The 16,408-nt window shown below is 40.8% G+C and overlaps 1 protein-coding gene across 1 annotated transcript in view; it reads left to right on the plus strand.

The window, feature by feature from the left end:
• The window catches only part of CUL4A (cullin 4A), a 71,250-nt gene that overhangs the window by 13,567 nt on the left and 41,275 nt on the right, over positions 1–16,408 (plus strand). The window contains exons 3-7 of the mRNA XM_090258096.1: positions 2,982–3,085; positions 8,866–8,935; positions 10,648–10,721; positions 14,040–14,202; positions 14,766–14,855. Coding sequence (XP_090114222.1) covers positions 2,982–3,085; positions 8,866–8,935; positions 10,648–10,721; positions 14,040–14,202; positions 14,766–14,855 — 501 coding nt within the window. The remainder of the gene's footprint in view (positions 1–2,981; positions 3,086–8,865; positions 8,936–10,647; positions 10,722–14,039; positions 14,203–14,765; positions 14,856–16,408) is intronic.

Here is a 16,408-nt window from a genome sequence, read left to right on the forward strand (position 1 = left end):
ATTGCTATAATGACTATCTTTAAAATTCTAAGTTACCTTTTCTTTCCCCCCTTTGAGAATATATTACTGAATTAAATTCAGATTCTAAGGTGTTTCTAGTCTATATCCTCCATGTTTTTAAGTATATTTTATTTATTATGCTATTACAATTGTCCCAAGTTCTTTCCTCTTTGTTTCCCTCTGCTCAGTACCTCTCTTCCCTCCAGCACCCTCCCCCTCTTAGATCATGTCCATGGGTCATGCATATAAGTTCTTTGGTTTCTCCAATTACTTTCCTGTTCTTAACATCTCTCTCTGTCTATTTTGTACCTACCAGTTATGCTTTTTGTTCCCTGCACCTTTTACCCTATTCTCCCCTTTCCCCCTCCGCACCAGTAATTCTCCATATGCTCTCCATATCTATGATTCTGTTCCTGTTCTAGTTGTTTGCTTAGTTTGTTTTTGTTTTGTTTTGTTTTTTTAGATTTATTTGTTGATAGTTGTGAGTTTGTTGCCATTTTAGTGTTCATAGTTTTGATCTTAAATAAACCCCTTTAACATTTCATAATAATGGCTTGGTGATGATGAACTCTTCTAGCTTTACCTTATCTGGGAAGCATTTTATCTACCCTTCTGTTCTAAGTGATAGCTTTGCTGGATAGAGTAATCTTGGTTGTAGGCCCTTGCTTTTCATCAGTTTGAATACTTCTTGCTAGTCCCTTCTTGCCTACAAAGTTTCTTTTGAGAAATAAGCTGACAGTCTTATGGGAACTCCTTTGTAGATAACTCTTCTCTTGCTTCTTTTAAGATTCTCTCGTCATCTTGAACCTTTGGCATATTAATTATGATGTGTCTTGGTTTGGTCCTCTTTGGGTCCAACTTGTTTGGAACACTGTACTTACTGGACTTGTATGTCTATTTCCTTCGCCAGGTTTGGGAAATTTTCCCTTATTATTTTTTCACATAAGTTTTCAATTTCTTGCTCTTCCTCTTCTCCTTCTGGGACTCCTTTGATTCAGCTGTTGGTATGTTTAAAATTGTCCCAGAGGTTCCTAAGCCTCTCCTCATTTTTTTCAATTCTTGTTTCTTCTGTACTGGTTGACTGTTTATTTCTTCCTTATGTCCAAATTGTTGATTTGAACCCCAGCTTCCTTCCTCTCACCATTGGTTTCATGTGAATTTTTCTTCGTTTCACTTAGCTTAGCCTTCACTTCTTCCCTTATGCGTTTGCAGTACTCAGTTATGTCTGTGAGCATCGTTGTCACCAGTGTTTTGAACTCTGCATCTGTTAGGTTGGCTATCTCCTCATCGCTTAGTTCTCCCACTGGAGCCTTGATCTGCTCCCTTTTTGGGACCATATTTCTCTGTCTCATCAACTTGACAAGCTGCTGTGTTTGCCTCTGAGCTGTTGCCCCTGTACATTGTAAGGGGCAGAGCCTTAGGTATTCATCAGTGTGGGGCAACCTGTTTCACCACTTCCTGGTGCTGTATTTGGGGGAGGGGTCAGAGAGAACAGTGCCGCTTGCTTGGCACTCACCCCTTTTCTAGCCACTTCACCCCCTTCCCATCTACAACTGGCACCCCTCCAGTTTTTGCTCTGGTGATGGTTCCGAGTGGGTGGGTTTGCATATGTTGAAGGACCATGGGGGCCCTCTAAACAGATTCTCCTAAGAGACTGGCAGTTTCTTCTTCTGCCCCAATCCCCACTGGTTTTCACAGCCAGAAGCAATGAGGCTTTATTTTCCCAGCACTGAAACCATGAGCTGTACAGTCTGGCCTGGGACTAGGATCGCTCCCTAGGGTCTCTCTGGCTGCAGCCACTGCCTTGCCACTGCCCCCACCACCAGCACACCGCATTCTCTCCGCCAGCTCCCTGTCTCCATCCCTCTTACCCGTCTGGATGAGTATTACTTCTTTATATCTTTGTTGGACTTCATGCAGTTCAATTTTCTGGTAGTTCTGGTTGTTTTTTGTTTTGAGGAAGATGTAATCCTTATGGTTGTGGAAGGAGGTGCATCGTATCTACCAACTCTTATCTTGGCTGGAAGGTTGCATCCTCCATATTTTTTAAGTGCTTCAGAACTGGTCAGAAAAACTAATTTCTGTTAATAGTATTTCATATTTCGATTGAATGAGGTGCTGGTTTTGTACATGAGAGTTGAAAGGAAACTTATTCAAACTGATAAGAATATACAAACATTTCTTTGGTGTGGATAAAACTATTTTAAGAAAAACATTTCTGCCTTAAAAACTTGTTTCCTCGCTAATTTAGGACAAACTTAGATAAATGGCATACCTCCCCTGCAGAAGAGTAAATAGGAAACAATTCAACCTGGCTTTGTATCACCCAGACATTTAGAACTTGTTTTCCTTCCACTCTATAAACAATCATTTCACTAGTAAAAGTGAAAGTAACTGAAATTCCTGTTGTTTTCCCACCTGTTTGGAAGATGGTCACTGAGGGTCTGATTTCCTACCCTAGTTTCACATTATAATCATCACAGTAAACACACACATTCCTGTGGCCTCCACCTCAGACTAATAAATTAAAGCATCTAGGAACAGGGCTGTAGGGATCAAACTTGTTTTAAAGTCCCTGAGTGACTGGTGTGCAGCAAGATATGGAGACTTGCAGTAGGGAAAAAACGGAGTATTGTAAGATGTTCAGATATAGTACAGGCATATCAGCTGGGATCCTAGGTATCACAGGGCTGTCAGAGATATGCTGTTGAATCTGTGTTTGATATTAACTATTGCGAAGTACCATTTTTTACCAAATTATTACTGAATTGCAGTGCTTCAACAGTAATTGCACTAAACCCAAATTTTTGTAATAGCTTATTTGTAGATTACGTAAGTATGGAGGGCTGCTTCATGTAAATGATTATAGCTACATATAATTAGGTAAGTGCTTTTGTTATAGCTATATGTACAAATGGGTTTTTTAAATAATTTGCTATTCATAGTGAATAATTCATTGTTTTGTTTTGTTTTGTTTTTAGGCTGTTGAAAATCTCTGTTCTCATAAAGTTTCCCCAACGCTTTACAAGCAGCTCCGCCAGGTCTGTGAAGATCATGTCCAAGCACAAATTCTTCAGTTTAGAGAATATCCTTTTGTTGTCTCATGAAGTTTCTATTCATTACCTAAATATTTTGAAACTGAACATTAATAGGATAAAGAACTAATGAGTATCCTTAATATTAAAACAATGGCTTTTAAAATTCCCCTTTATTTACAGAACAAAAACCTTAAATTTGCTTCATATGATGCAATATAATAGATTTCTTTTTTAAGTAGAATTTATATCACTTTGCTAATCTGATTAAAGTAAAACAATGTCCTTTCATTGAGTCTGGTTAAGTATTTAGGCAAAGTTCTGTGAAATGTCTAAAAGTTTGTGTTCTGCTATCCTTTATTCTTATTAAAAAATCCACCTGTATTAGTTTTCTGTTATGTGTAACAAATTACCACAAACTTGCTATGTAAAACCAACACCCATTTGTCGGCCCATAGTTGTATAGGTCAAGAGTAGTGGCTTAGCTCAGTGGGTTCTCTGCTCAGGGTCTCACAGGCTGAAATCAGGGTGTCCTCAGACTTATTCAGCAGTTGGCAGAATTCACTTCCTCATTTATAGAGCTTACTCTCAGTGCCCTGAGGCTACCCTTGGTTTCTTGCCATGAGGTCCCTTCTCTGACAGCATGGTTATTTGCTTCTTCTGGGTCAACAGGAAAATCCGCCTCTCTGGTCTGTTAAGACAGAGTCTTATATGAGGTAACCCATTGTATTCATAGCCCCACTCACAGTCAAAGGGAGAAAGTTATAAGCTGAGGCATCTTAGAATTTTGCCACTGATTTTGCTATCTGTGACCAGATGACTGCCAGGGAAACTGAGCTTCTTAGCATCTTGTAGACAATCCTGTACAATTTGGCCTCCATCTAGTTCCCCAGGCCTTTTCTATTACTATAGCCACCTACATTACATATCTCATAGAAAGTGGATTTATAATTGAAGACAATCTGCTTGTGGCTGTACTTTTCTGTGCTTCTGTTTCTTCATTTGTGAAGTTAGGTAGTTGCAGTGTTTCTAAGTTTTCTTCTAGCTGAAGGAATTTTTTTTTCTCTCCCATTGAGAAACTAAAGTGTTTAGTTCACTGAAATTTCCCTTGGTAGTTGCAGCAGCTCTCTTGCCTGGTATTGAGGCTCTTAATTATTCATGACGATGAAGTTCAGGTCCAGAGTAAGATGTCACATTTAGAATATTTGTAGTTCTCCCCATACATGGGTCAGTGAAGTCAATTCTGGTTCTGTTATATTGACATCTGTAAATACACCTCCACAGTATTATCTGGCAGAGCTCTGTCCTAATGATGACTACACCTTTGGCCTTTTGGAACCTGGGCAGTGTGTACCACGTTTCAGAGGCATCCTCTGAAGACACACTCAGTGCCTCAGGAATCCCGTGGGATAGGTCCAGGAACCCATGCTCAGGATGTTGGAAATCTGAAAAGTAGCCTGACTCCCAGGCTTGCCTGAAGTTATCAGCAGATTCCCAAGCCTTCTGTCCAAGACAGGAACTTGTAAGAGTGAGCTGATGTGATAATCCAGTTGTCCCAGCTTACTGAAGACTACTTTTTGATTATCTGATCAAATTATTCTCCTGCCAATTTATCCTACCCTGTGGGTTACATGAATGTATTCATTAACTCACTCATTCAACAAGTACTTACTTCCTGTCTTCTAGAACATAGAAAAATGATTACCATATCTGATTTCTACCCTCCAAGGAGTAACAAATGCTATGATAGATGCAAGGGAATTACTGTATCCCCTTGATCCTGTGATGCAGCCATGATTATAAAAATTACCATTTATTTCATAAAAGAAGAAAGGGGGGGAAAAGACAGTCTACTAAATTAAATGTGTACCTTATTAGTATGAGACATCTGGAGTTCAGAATTTTAAATTGTTAGAATCAAGGACAGGAATTACAATATATGAAGCATTTGGGGCAAAGCTTCCCAGAGGAAGTAACACTTGAACTGCATCTTAAAGGATGACTAGGTTCTAGCCAGCTATGGAGTAAAGAGGCATCAGAAAGCAGAATGTGAAAGATTTTTTATGAAAACCTGGAGCATTGTGATGTGGCTATAACCTGGTAGAATTGGTGAAAGTTGAGGGTGTATGTTAAGTTGCAACTTGATTTGAATCTTATGTACAACATAAGTGTTTAGACTTAAATCTGTGTGCATCTCAGCCCTTACAGGTTTTTAAAACAAGAACCCAATGTATTTTAGACATCATTTTGACAGAATGATGAGATAGATTAGCAAGTAGACCAGAGACCATGCACATTTATTAAGTATTTACCTTGTACTAGGTCCTGGAAAAAGTAAACATGAATGAAATGGGATTCTGGCCCCTTAGAGCTTAAACTCCAATGGGATCAACAGAAACATAAAGATAGGCATTTGTGAAACAATGTGGTAAGAGTTTTAAAAGCTCCTAGAATGTAAAAAAAGAAGAGCCAGCCTGCCTAGGCAAGAGTTTGGCAGTGCAGAGGTAGTGTGATGCACTAGGGATAGAGGTGGCTGATGAGAGACACAATCCTGCCATCACAGCTCATTCTTGCTGAAAGGTGTGTAATCTATTCCAGTCTTACAATGGCCAAGTGTTAGTGCTATTGCAGCTGCCTGAATTCTCACCGGCTAGGAATATTCTAATTAAGCATATTCATATTTCTCTTGCTCTGGGATATTCTAGCATTTCATATAACTACTTTCTAAGATTCAAGGACTGCTACCTACTGTATTAGTTGCATGTTGCTGTTGAAGTAAACATCAAGGAGACTTCAGGAAGCCCTTCATAAGTTAAACTGATCAGACATACAGGACTCTTGTGGAATTGAGTCATCTGCTGTTATTTTCGTAGGTTACCATATCCATTCCTTTGTTCATATGTTTGATAAATTCTGCACTTATCTCCCCCTTTCAGAATCACTTACCTGCTGTTGGTCATATGCCTTTCCCCAAAACAAAGGAGAATCTAAACTTGTAAATAACTGTGGACAGAAGTCACTTTTTCCTTCCCCTGATTCAACTGACAGCTATGCAGATTTGCTTAGTCACAGAAATGCTAATTAACATGGGGCATCAGTGATAGATAACACACAAAAACTGTAGTCCTCAGAACAGAAGGATGCAAAAGGAGACAAAGTCTTTGCTTTTAGGGAAATCATGAAGCTGCCCTGTTTAAGCATGTCTTTATTATCTGTGCTGATGACAGCAGGCTTTGGTCTTTATAAAGACTGCCCGTACTTACCTAACTGGTGTGCAGTGAGCACTCATGGAGCACTTGCTGGCCATAGGCTAAGCTTTCAGCATTCTCACAGCACTTCAAGTGACAGGTACTCTCTTTAGCCAGAAGGCCCAACACCACAGAGCTGGAGAGTGGCCCTGGGTTAGTGCTAGGGTTCAGAGGTGAATATGACATGGTTCCTGCTGCAGTGGGCTTTGTAGATTGAGGGAGGCAGTAATTAAATATTGTAAACTGTAAACTTTGGTGATTATTATGTAAGATAATGTTTTCAGCGATTGTAACAAGGGGGCCTAATTAAATGGGGGGTGTCAGATGGTAACTAAGCGTTACTAGCGTGTGATCCGGGATTGTTGTTACCTCCTGCTCTGCCCGCTGCTACAAGGAGAGCTCCGTGTCACTGCTGGGATCAGAAAAGCAAGGGTAGCCTGGTTTAGAAAGTGTGGGCAAAAATAGGACCTGTTTTCTAGTCTGGTGTAAGTACTATCTTGTTTTTGTTTTGTTTAAGTCACTGTAATCACAGATACATGTAGTTTTTTTCCATGGTATATTATGAGCATTTTGCCACTGGATATTTGTTTGTTATTTAAAGACTTGCCTATCACCATAGTAGACTGTATAAATTCTTTAGGACCGGCTCTTTGAAAAGATGAAAGGATAATTGTTGGAGAACCTATCTGAAGAATAAACTGTTGACAAGCTCTCAGCATGCCTGTATGTCTTACATCCTGAGAGTGCTCATATGTGGCTTTGTGTCTACTGTTACAGCTTTGGGTCTGGAATTGGTTTTGATATTTAGAAGGCTGGAGCTGAACAGATGCCTCACTGTGTGGTATTAACCTACCTTTTCACACTTTGTTCCATAGGGAATGACAAAAAGTTATTAAAGATGTATATTGGTTTTACCCAGCTCTTTAAAGAAAAGTATCTTTTGTTTAATGAGCCCTTCACATTGGACTTATGTATCCTGATGAAACCCTGTACTGGGTAGAGCTCTGCCTTGCTTAGTTGCAGCACCTGAGCCAACCAGTGGTGTCAGTTTGGCTGGTGTGGGTTTAACCCTGTGCAGACTGTGCAACTGCCAATGGAGGCTGGCCAGGGTGTCGACCACAAGGCAAGTGCCTCGTGTTCAGCACCAGCTGGTGCCAGAGCTGCTGGGTTGCTGCCATGGTGGCACCTGTCTAACTGTGCTTGTGACTGATTCTTTGTTTGTTCAGACTGTCCATATAAGGTTCTAATACAGTGGGCTATTATAATTTTGAACTGTTATAACAGTTTTTCCAGAATAATTTGTTAACCGTTGAACTATTAGGTCTTTGCTATGACTAACTATTTTTAATATATTGGCAAAGCCTTGAGAAAATAAGATGTTTGACTAGGATCGCAGTGGTTGTGGTCAGCCGCCCTTACTGGTATGACACAGATACAGATACGCCCATCAGTCCGTCCACTGCTCTCCTGATTTTCCGTCCTGTCCCCTTCCTAAAGTCCTGGCTGGTGTCCTGCCCTCTGCTGGCTATCCCTCCCTCTGTCAGACCTTTCTCCAACTGAAGACATGGAGCAACTCTCTGATTTTACACATCACACGCTGGCCAGTGTGTTTTTTCTCCTCATTACATGCTAAAAATTTTATATATAACCTCACAACAGCTCTGAGGAGTGTGTTCTGCTACACCTGGAGAGCCTGAGGCCTAGGAAAGTTCATCATTTGTCCAGTGTCATAGAGCTTAGAAGTGGTAGAGCAGGACTGAAGTCTAGGACACCCATGTCTTTTCACTTCAACAGGCTGTTTTGTTCATCCGTACAAATATTAAATGAGCACAAGTATGAAAGTGCTTCGTAAACCATCAAGCAGTGTGTAGACATTTGTGACTTGTTTGACTTTGCAAAAACCTGTGAAGCAGTGCTCAAGGGACTTAGCCGTGGTTTGCTCTAAGAGCCTGTATTTAGGTGTTTTGTTTGTTTTTTCCCATAAACAGCTTTTTGAGTGTTTCTTTAAAAACATATTCCAAGAGTCAGGCCAAGGGTATTCCTAATTTGGTGCGTGAACGAAACTTCTTCTTGTAGTTTTCATTGAGACTAGAAGTTAAAATTAAACCTCAGCCATTTTTCAGTGGCTGCCAGTTCCTCAGTGCTATTAATAATTGACCTGCTTCCTCACCCCAGGGACAGCGTCTCTAGGAGCTCAGGTACAGGATTGGGTCAGAATCTGCCCTTTGTGAGATCCAGCCTTTGGTTCAGTCACCCAAGTCTATGAAGCCTATGATCTGGTTGTTAGTTTCAGCTGGGAGGGTTCTGAAAGTAATCCAGCAGTAAAGTGCTGCTAGAAGGACGGGAAACTGGAAAGGGGGTGATGAGAGATGAAAACCAGGGGAGTGCAGGCAGGGATAACTACAACAAGGTTATGAGATGTGGAAATAAGAAAAACTACATTTATGGTATTTGAACTTCTGGTCTTATAGTAGTCCAATTACTAATACATAGTATTCTGTGATGAAGAGAGCTAAAATTAAGAAGTTAAAATTGTAATACATTGCCCAACATTTCTTAAGTTTTCCTTAGCAGGTCTGCACAGACTCACTAGATAGTGTTTTATTTTTAAAGAAGATTAACAAATGCTGGCAAGATCATTGCAGACAAATGGTAAGCATATTGGCTTTTATTTTTTTATTTTTTTTATTTTTGGTTTTTCAATTACAGTTGTCCCATTTTCCTCCCATTTCTCTCCCCCACCTAGCCCACCCCCTCTCCCGCAATCATATCCCTCCCCGTTGTTTGTATCCATGAGTCATTTATACACGTTCTTTGACTAAACCCTTCCCTTACTTATCCCCCTTCTCTCCCTCCCCCCTCCCCCCTATTGACTGCTGTTCTGCTCTTTGTTCTATTTAGTTCGTTTGTTTGTGTTGTTCTTTAGTTTCCTGTATTAGGTGATATCATATGGTATTTTTCTTTCTTTGCCTGGCTTATTTCACTAAGCATAATTCTCTCTAGTTCCATCCATGTTGTTGCAAATGGCAGGAATTCTTTCTTTCTGCTACATAGTATTCCATTGTGTAAATGTACCACAGTTTTTTGATCCACTTATCTACAGATGGGCTTTTTTATTAATACTGATTTTATACATGGTACACTTCCCTCAAATCTTCATCAGTACTGCTTTTTTATTTCCGATCTCATTTCCTCTTAGGTCTTACTCAGCCTCTCGTTTAGTTAGAGATTTGAGTAGCTGGAAGTATGTGCCCTCTTTTAATCCAGCTATCTTTTTTTTGTTTCTTTTTTATCAAAGCATGGCCTCCTCCATCTCCCCTCCCCCACCTAATGTAGGTGTGGGCCAGATTGTGAGCTGAGATAGGGAAGTTCTGTTTGGAGGATTCTCATTGGGATCAAATGCTGTTCTCCAACTCCAACGAATTTAGACAACAGAGTAGAGAAAATCAGGGAAGGTGAGCTGGCTGCTAACTTGGCCTTTAAACCAACCTGACAGATGATAGATAGCTCACAGTATTCATAATTCCTGAATGGGTCTCTTAAGTTTTTCCTTAATCCTAGTTTATGACTGATAATCATGCCTAAATTCCAGAACTCAGAACTCTACTATAATTAGACAAAGTCTTAGGCTTTTGTAAATGTATTGATTCTAATTTGATTTTAGGTATATGAGGTTTTTAGTGTGACCTGACTGCTGTTCATTATGTAAGTGAGAGGAAAGATAGTATCAATAGCTATCCTAAGTAGGTTGAATTCTTTTGTTTTCTAAATGAAGTAAGTAGGGGACAATGAATGTGTCTCTTTTCTGGGCCAGGCACCTACCTGGTAGATGGTAGAAACAGATAAATGTCTGTTGGGAAGGTTTTGCTTACAGGTGTAAGCAAACCTCTACAACAGTCTGTTAAGTTCCATGATAGGAGAATTACAGGGTTACAGTGACCATGTTAGCACAGCAAAGGGAGCAGCTGATTAACCTGTGTCCTCAGCTTGCAAAGTAGTGTCCGAGTAGAGCCTCATTCTAATGTAACAAGAATTGTTTAAAAGCTTAGAGCATCTCCCCAGTGTAATGAGATTTACCATATCTGTCAGGAAATGACCAAATATCAAAGGTATCCTTTAGGCTAAGTGTTTTTAAAATCCCTACAGTCAGATTTCTGGATAAAAGAAATGAAAAACAAACATCAAGGGGGAACAATTAAATTTAGGGGGAAAAAATAGATCCTGAGGGTCTTGGTGGGAAACATCTTTCATCGAGAAACAATTATTGTTAGATCTGAGACACCCAGCACTGTGATCGTTCAAATGGCCTAATCTTGACTATTTTGTTTGTAAGATACGTAAATAAATTCTTTCCTAAATTTCAGATCATGATCAGAAGTATTTTCCTATTTTTGGATCGCACTTATGTGCTTCAGAATTCCATGCTTCCTTCTATCTGGTGAGTATCCCAGTCAGTAGAACTGCATCTACTGTTGTGACTAAAATCACATGTTTGACTTGTGTCTTTTGCTGATTAATTTGATGGCATATGTGGTCATTTGTCTGTGGTCCTTTATGCCAGCCAAAATCACTAGTGCACACATCTGGGCCCCAGTGGAGCGTCTACATTACCAGTGAGGGTGACAGGGTGTAGCTGGGGCAAACTGACTTAGGAGGGAGAAAGTTCTAGCTTGTTATCCTACTTGCAGTGAGTGTTCCAGTGGAGGCGGCAGGCAGGCACAGAGTACTGTGTGAAGCCATGTTTTCATAATTGGGCTCTGGACTTCAGAATCATTTGGAGTCAGTGATGGCCAGTTGCTCACTTCTGCTTTGAGAGAAGTCAGGGGACTCAGTTACTTTCTTCAACAGCTGGAGTTTGACCTGGAGTTGTTCAATCCAGTGGTCTGGTGAAACTTTGAGAAAGGCTGCAATTGCTGGTGAGGTTATGACCCCTGAGGTCCTAACTCCCCATCCAGCCCTGCCCCCAGTGCCTTCATCCTGCTGACCCTCCAAGGGCACAGGGGCCTCGGTTTTTTTCAGGATATCGAGGCCTATCATTTCAGTCTGTTCATCACACGTCATCTTTTAGGGACGGTATAAGTTAGGAACTCCTGCCCAGTATTGTCCCTAGTCACTGACTTCCGCAGCCTTTGCTAACGCTCTTTACCTCTGCCCTGCTGCCCTAAGTCCCCACTGCTGCCTCCAAGAAGCCCTAGCTGACATGAGCAAAAGCCTGTGTTCAATCTCATCCTTGGATTCTTCCTTTGTTGACATAGAAGTTCATTCTCCTATTCAGAAGTGATGTCGTACTCTCTCATTACCTTTAAACCTGAATTCTGTTTTAAGATTTTATTTATTTTTAGAAATAGGAGAAGGGAGGGAGAAAGGGAGAGAAACATGAATGTGTGGTTGCCTCTTGCTTGCCCCCAACTGGAGACGTAGCCTGCAACCCAGTCATGTGCCCTGACTGGGAATGGAACCAGAGACCCTTCGGTTTGCAGGCCAGCACTCAATCCACTGAGCCACACCAGCCAGGGCTCTAAACCTGAATTCTTTAAAAAGTTGTTTTCTTTTCCAACTTGCTCACCATCTTTTCACCCTAACCCTAAGCACTGCAATTTCTCCTTTTAGCACATGGAAACTGCCCTTGCCTTAGGCGTCAGTGATCTGGTTTCCAGACCCCATAGTCACTTTTTTTTTTTTTTGTCTTTATATAATCTCTAACATTTTTGCAGCTCTTGGCACTCTCTTTATTGAAAGTCTCCCCTTCCTTAATACTACTTTCTCTCTTTTTTCCTTATACCTCTCTGACTTCTATGCATCTTATGCTAGATACTCATGTGTGTCTCCAGTAAGACAGGCAGTGCACAGAAATGATAACCTTTATTCAGAGAAGTGATAAGGATGATAAAACTGACAGCAGAATATTACATAGCTTCTACTCTGTGCAAAGCCCTTTTCTCAGTGCTTTAACACCTGCTAATTTACTCAATCCTTAGAACAGCTCTATAAGGGATGACTGTTTCCATCTCCATTTTATAGATGGGGAAACTGAGGCCCAGAGTTCCTGTACCTAGGCTGTTGGGGTACCTAGCCTGAACTCCTAATTTATAAACATTGTTTATTACATAGCCATGATGTAAGCTATAAACGTTGCTTAGAGCATAAAGGAAACTGTACCACACTCAGTCCACTGCAACTAGCAGAAAAACAGCATAATAGTGCAGTATAAGAATCATGGTGAAGGTGTGTGAGAAATGCACAGGGAAGGATGAGGAAGGAGGAGCAAGCCTTGGCCCACACTCTGCAGAATGAGCAGGAGTGATTAGGTAGCTAAGATGGAGAGAGACAGTAGAGAAAGGAAGTCCACTCTGGAAACAAAACAGCAGTATTCCCAGAATGTGCTGTCTGTGGGACAATTGGAAAGGTGAAGCTGATGATATCCCTGATGGCTGTTGGTGGGCTGCTTCTAAAGCCTTAAACAGAGATTTAGATTTTAGGAAAAAGATTCTAACAAACAGAACTTCTTATGCAATGGGTACCTGCCTGGCCTGATGTGAACTGTTTTACAGATGTAAAATAATATGTGTGATTTAATGTTGTGGAAGGACAGGCACACAGAGTTTAAGTTCCTTGCCTTGGAGTCACTGCAAGCGTGGAAGTTGGGGGGTCAGGATTCAAGCCCAGATGACTAGCTTGAACCTACACTCTGCCCCTGGGCTTTACTGCTCCATCTTTGAAATTCATGAAAGACTGTGATCAACAGCTCCTCCAGGACATAGGAAAGGGCCGTGTGATTGTGGGGAATAGTGTAGAAGAAAGTTCTCCAACACAGTACAGCTCCCCAGAACCGTGCTCACCGGTGTGTGTAGTGCTTGCTGCTACTACCACCTACTGTTAGTACCGCTTACTGTTAGTACTCCTGTTGTTGCCTCCACTGCTGCCACCATTTGCTACCACTCACTACCACCATCACTAATTCTACTCACCATTACTAGTACTCACCAGCACCACCATCACTAATTCTACTCACCATTACTAGTACTCACCAGCACCACTGTCCCTGAGCTGCCCATTCAGGAGACCTGGCTGGGCCCAGGGGTCTGAATTTTGGCCTCCTCAGTGTTTGGCAGCTAGGGGAGCTGGAGAGTTGTTTTGGCAAAGCACAGAGTCCGTTATCACATGGTTTTTGTGAATAGTAGCTGACAGCTTTATTTCCTCCTAAAGTCCTCCGGCAATGAGCTGAGGAAGTAAGATGAACTCTTAAAGTCACATTTTAATATCAGTTCTCTGATTGAAACGGCTAAATAGAGGAGAAAACCAAGTGCCAGGGAGGAACAATTGGATAACAAGCTCTGTAGAGGGACCAGAGATGAAAAAGGGAGGACACAGAGGGGCTGGTGAGGGCGGTGGAGCAGGGTGGGTTTCTAAGCCTTGAGCATCTCTGATCATGCCCCCAGGGAAAGTGGTGTGACTTGTGGTGTGACAGCAGATGTTTGCAAGATTCTTAAGAGTTCTCAGTGACACACCTGACCTACTAATGCCTCAACACTCCTCATGTAATGATAGCCCACCCACTCCAGGAAAACATAACAGCCCTGATAAGGAAGGAAATATGAGGCACACTAGACTGGCCAAAACTGAAAATTAAAAATTCTGACACCTGGATTTAGAGAATTAACAAATGAACAGATATATTCATAATGTAGCTAGAGCTTCACCTAAAACTTCTAAAAAGTGAACTAAAATATAGTTTGGTTTTTTACTGTTTGTACAGGGATATGGGATTAGAACTATTTAGAAACCATATTATTAGTGATAAAATGGTTCAGAGTAAAACTATTGATGGAATTCTGCTATTGATTGAAAAAGAAAGAAATGGTGAAGCTGTTGACCGAAGCTTATTGCGAAGTCTGCTGAGTATGCTCTCTGATCTTCAGGTAAATATCTCATTGTTCTGAATGTACTATTAATAACTTTTAGTAGTGTATAAGAAAAAGAAAAATTAGATCCCTGCCTGACTACTTAACACCAAAGTAAATGAATGTATCAAAGATTTAAGTGCAAAAAAAATGAAATCATAGAAGCATTTGTTGAAAATATAGTTGTGTTTTTTTTAACCCCTCGAAGGTGAATGACTCTTAGATTTACACCATACCTGGAGCCACAAAAGGAAAGATCCTTTACAACATGGGCCCAATGCTCCATAGAAAAAGGACAAGGACATGGTGGCACTCTCAGAGGAGAGCAGTGAAGTGGGCTGGGCTGCCCCAGTCAGCTGAGTAAAGGTCAGCCAGCCAGGAATCAGCTGACCCAAGGTCAGCTAAGCCTCTGGGGTCAGCTACACAGGAAGCAGCTGAGCTGGCCTGCAAGGCCTCAGGGAAGGAATGGAAGGTACAGGCAGGTCACTGTAGCTGTGCTCCCTGGAAATTTGGAGTACACCAGCACTTCAAAAGGTAGTTTTCTTTACTGAAATTGGTCAGTAACTCTGCTCATTTCTTAGGTATATAAAGATTCATTTGAACTGAAATTTTTGGAAGAAACTAATTGTTTATATGCTGCAGAAGGCCAAAGGTTAATGCAAGAAAGAGAGGTGAGACAACGAAATGTTTCTGAATTGCCTTATTTCATTTTTATAGATGTACATCTTAAGTGTAATTTCTAAATGTTTGTCTTTTCACACATGCATTTTATTGAGAATCTTTTGAAAGCTACAATCTAGCAGAAATTTCCAGTGATGAGCTTCATTTTTATTAAAGGATTTAATTTCTTTCCCTTAGAAACTTTTTTTGCCCTCCCTCCAAAAAAACAAACAAACAAAAAAACCCAAAAACAAAAACCCAGTACGATAACTTCTGAAAGAAGGTATATAGAGGAACGTACGTTGAAGCAAGAGGTAAATCTTAAATATGAAAGGTGACTCTTAACACATGAAAAATTAAGCATGTGACACATTTTTTAAATTACCCAAAAAGCCATGTGAAAGACATAGTGATACTAATCCAAAAAACTGGACAGCCAATTTTGCAGGTGTTACAGCACAGTCCTAGAGGAAGCCCGGGGGATTGTTACCCAAATGTTACTTGTTACTGTGCAGAATAAACCTGACCATTGTTTCCTTCATCCTATTGGGTTGGCCAAAAAGTCCATTTAGTTTTTTCTGTAAAATAAGACTTTTCACCAATAACTTTATTGATTTTGATGTTTTCAGCATGTCAGCTATCTCCTGTGGGTATTACATTGATTGTTCTCAATGTCCTAATTTGATCACTGTCAATGTCAGCTGGTCTGTCTGACCATGGAGCAGTGTTCAGCGAGAAATCTGTAGCGGAAAACTTCGCAAACTACTTTTGACATGTTTGATCGGTCACAGCACTTTCTCCATACAGTGCACAAATCTTTTTTAGCATTTCAGTTGCATTTTTACCTTTCTTCATATAATTAAGCATAATATGTTGAAAACGTTACATATTTTCTTACATCTTCAATATTAAAATGCAGAAAAATTCACCAATTCTGATAAATTTTTTAATGCACACTGATAAAACAGCTGTCACAATCTTTTAAAAAATTAATTTATTTAATTTTTAATTTATTTTAAATTGTTCCAAATGAAGTTAAAGACAACTAAGTGCTACTAGAGCCACCTTATGGAAGAGAAACCGAACTTTTTGGCCAACCCAATAAATTTGAAGAGGGAGTTTCATGTCAGATACCAGGCCTTGCTGCTGCCACTAGATCAGAACCTCAAAGACCTGTTTTATGGGGCCTTTCCTGTGCTATCAAGTGACAGCAGGGACACCCTTTGCCCCTGGAAACATGAAGTGCATTTTGAGATCTTAAGCAACAGCGCTGTTTGACATCCCCACATGAAAAGCCAGTCTGTTGATTAGTTTTTGCTGACACCTTTGTGTGTGGGCCATGGGGTACCATTAGGATTCGGGTGCTGTTGCTTACCTGTTCATGGCGCCTCAGTGTTGGGGGGTATACATGACATCAGTCCCCAGGTACTGCTGCCCACCTGTCCATGGGGCCCCAGTGACAGCGGGCCCTGTGACATCATCCCCAGGACTTTGTTGTGAACAGGGCACAACAGTGCAGTGCCACCTTGGCCCTAGTTCTAGAGGTTAATTTTAATCTCCAGAA

The sequence above is a fragment of the Furipterus horrens genome, unplaced genomic scaffold, assembly GCF_987537825.1.
Source record: "Furipterus horrens unplaced genomic scaffold, mFurHor1.1.pri manual_scaffold_12, whole genome shotgun sequence".
Taxonomy (NCBI): Eukaryota; Metazoa; Chordata; class Mammalia; order Chiroptera; family Furipteridae; genus Furipterus; species Furipterus horrens.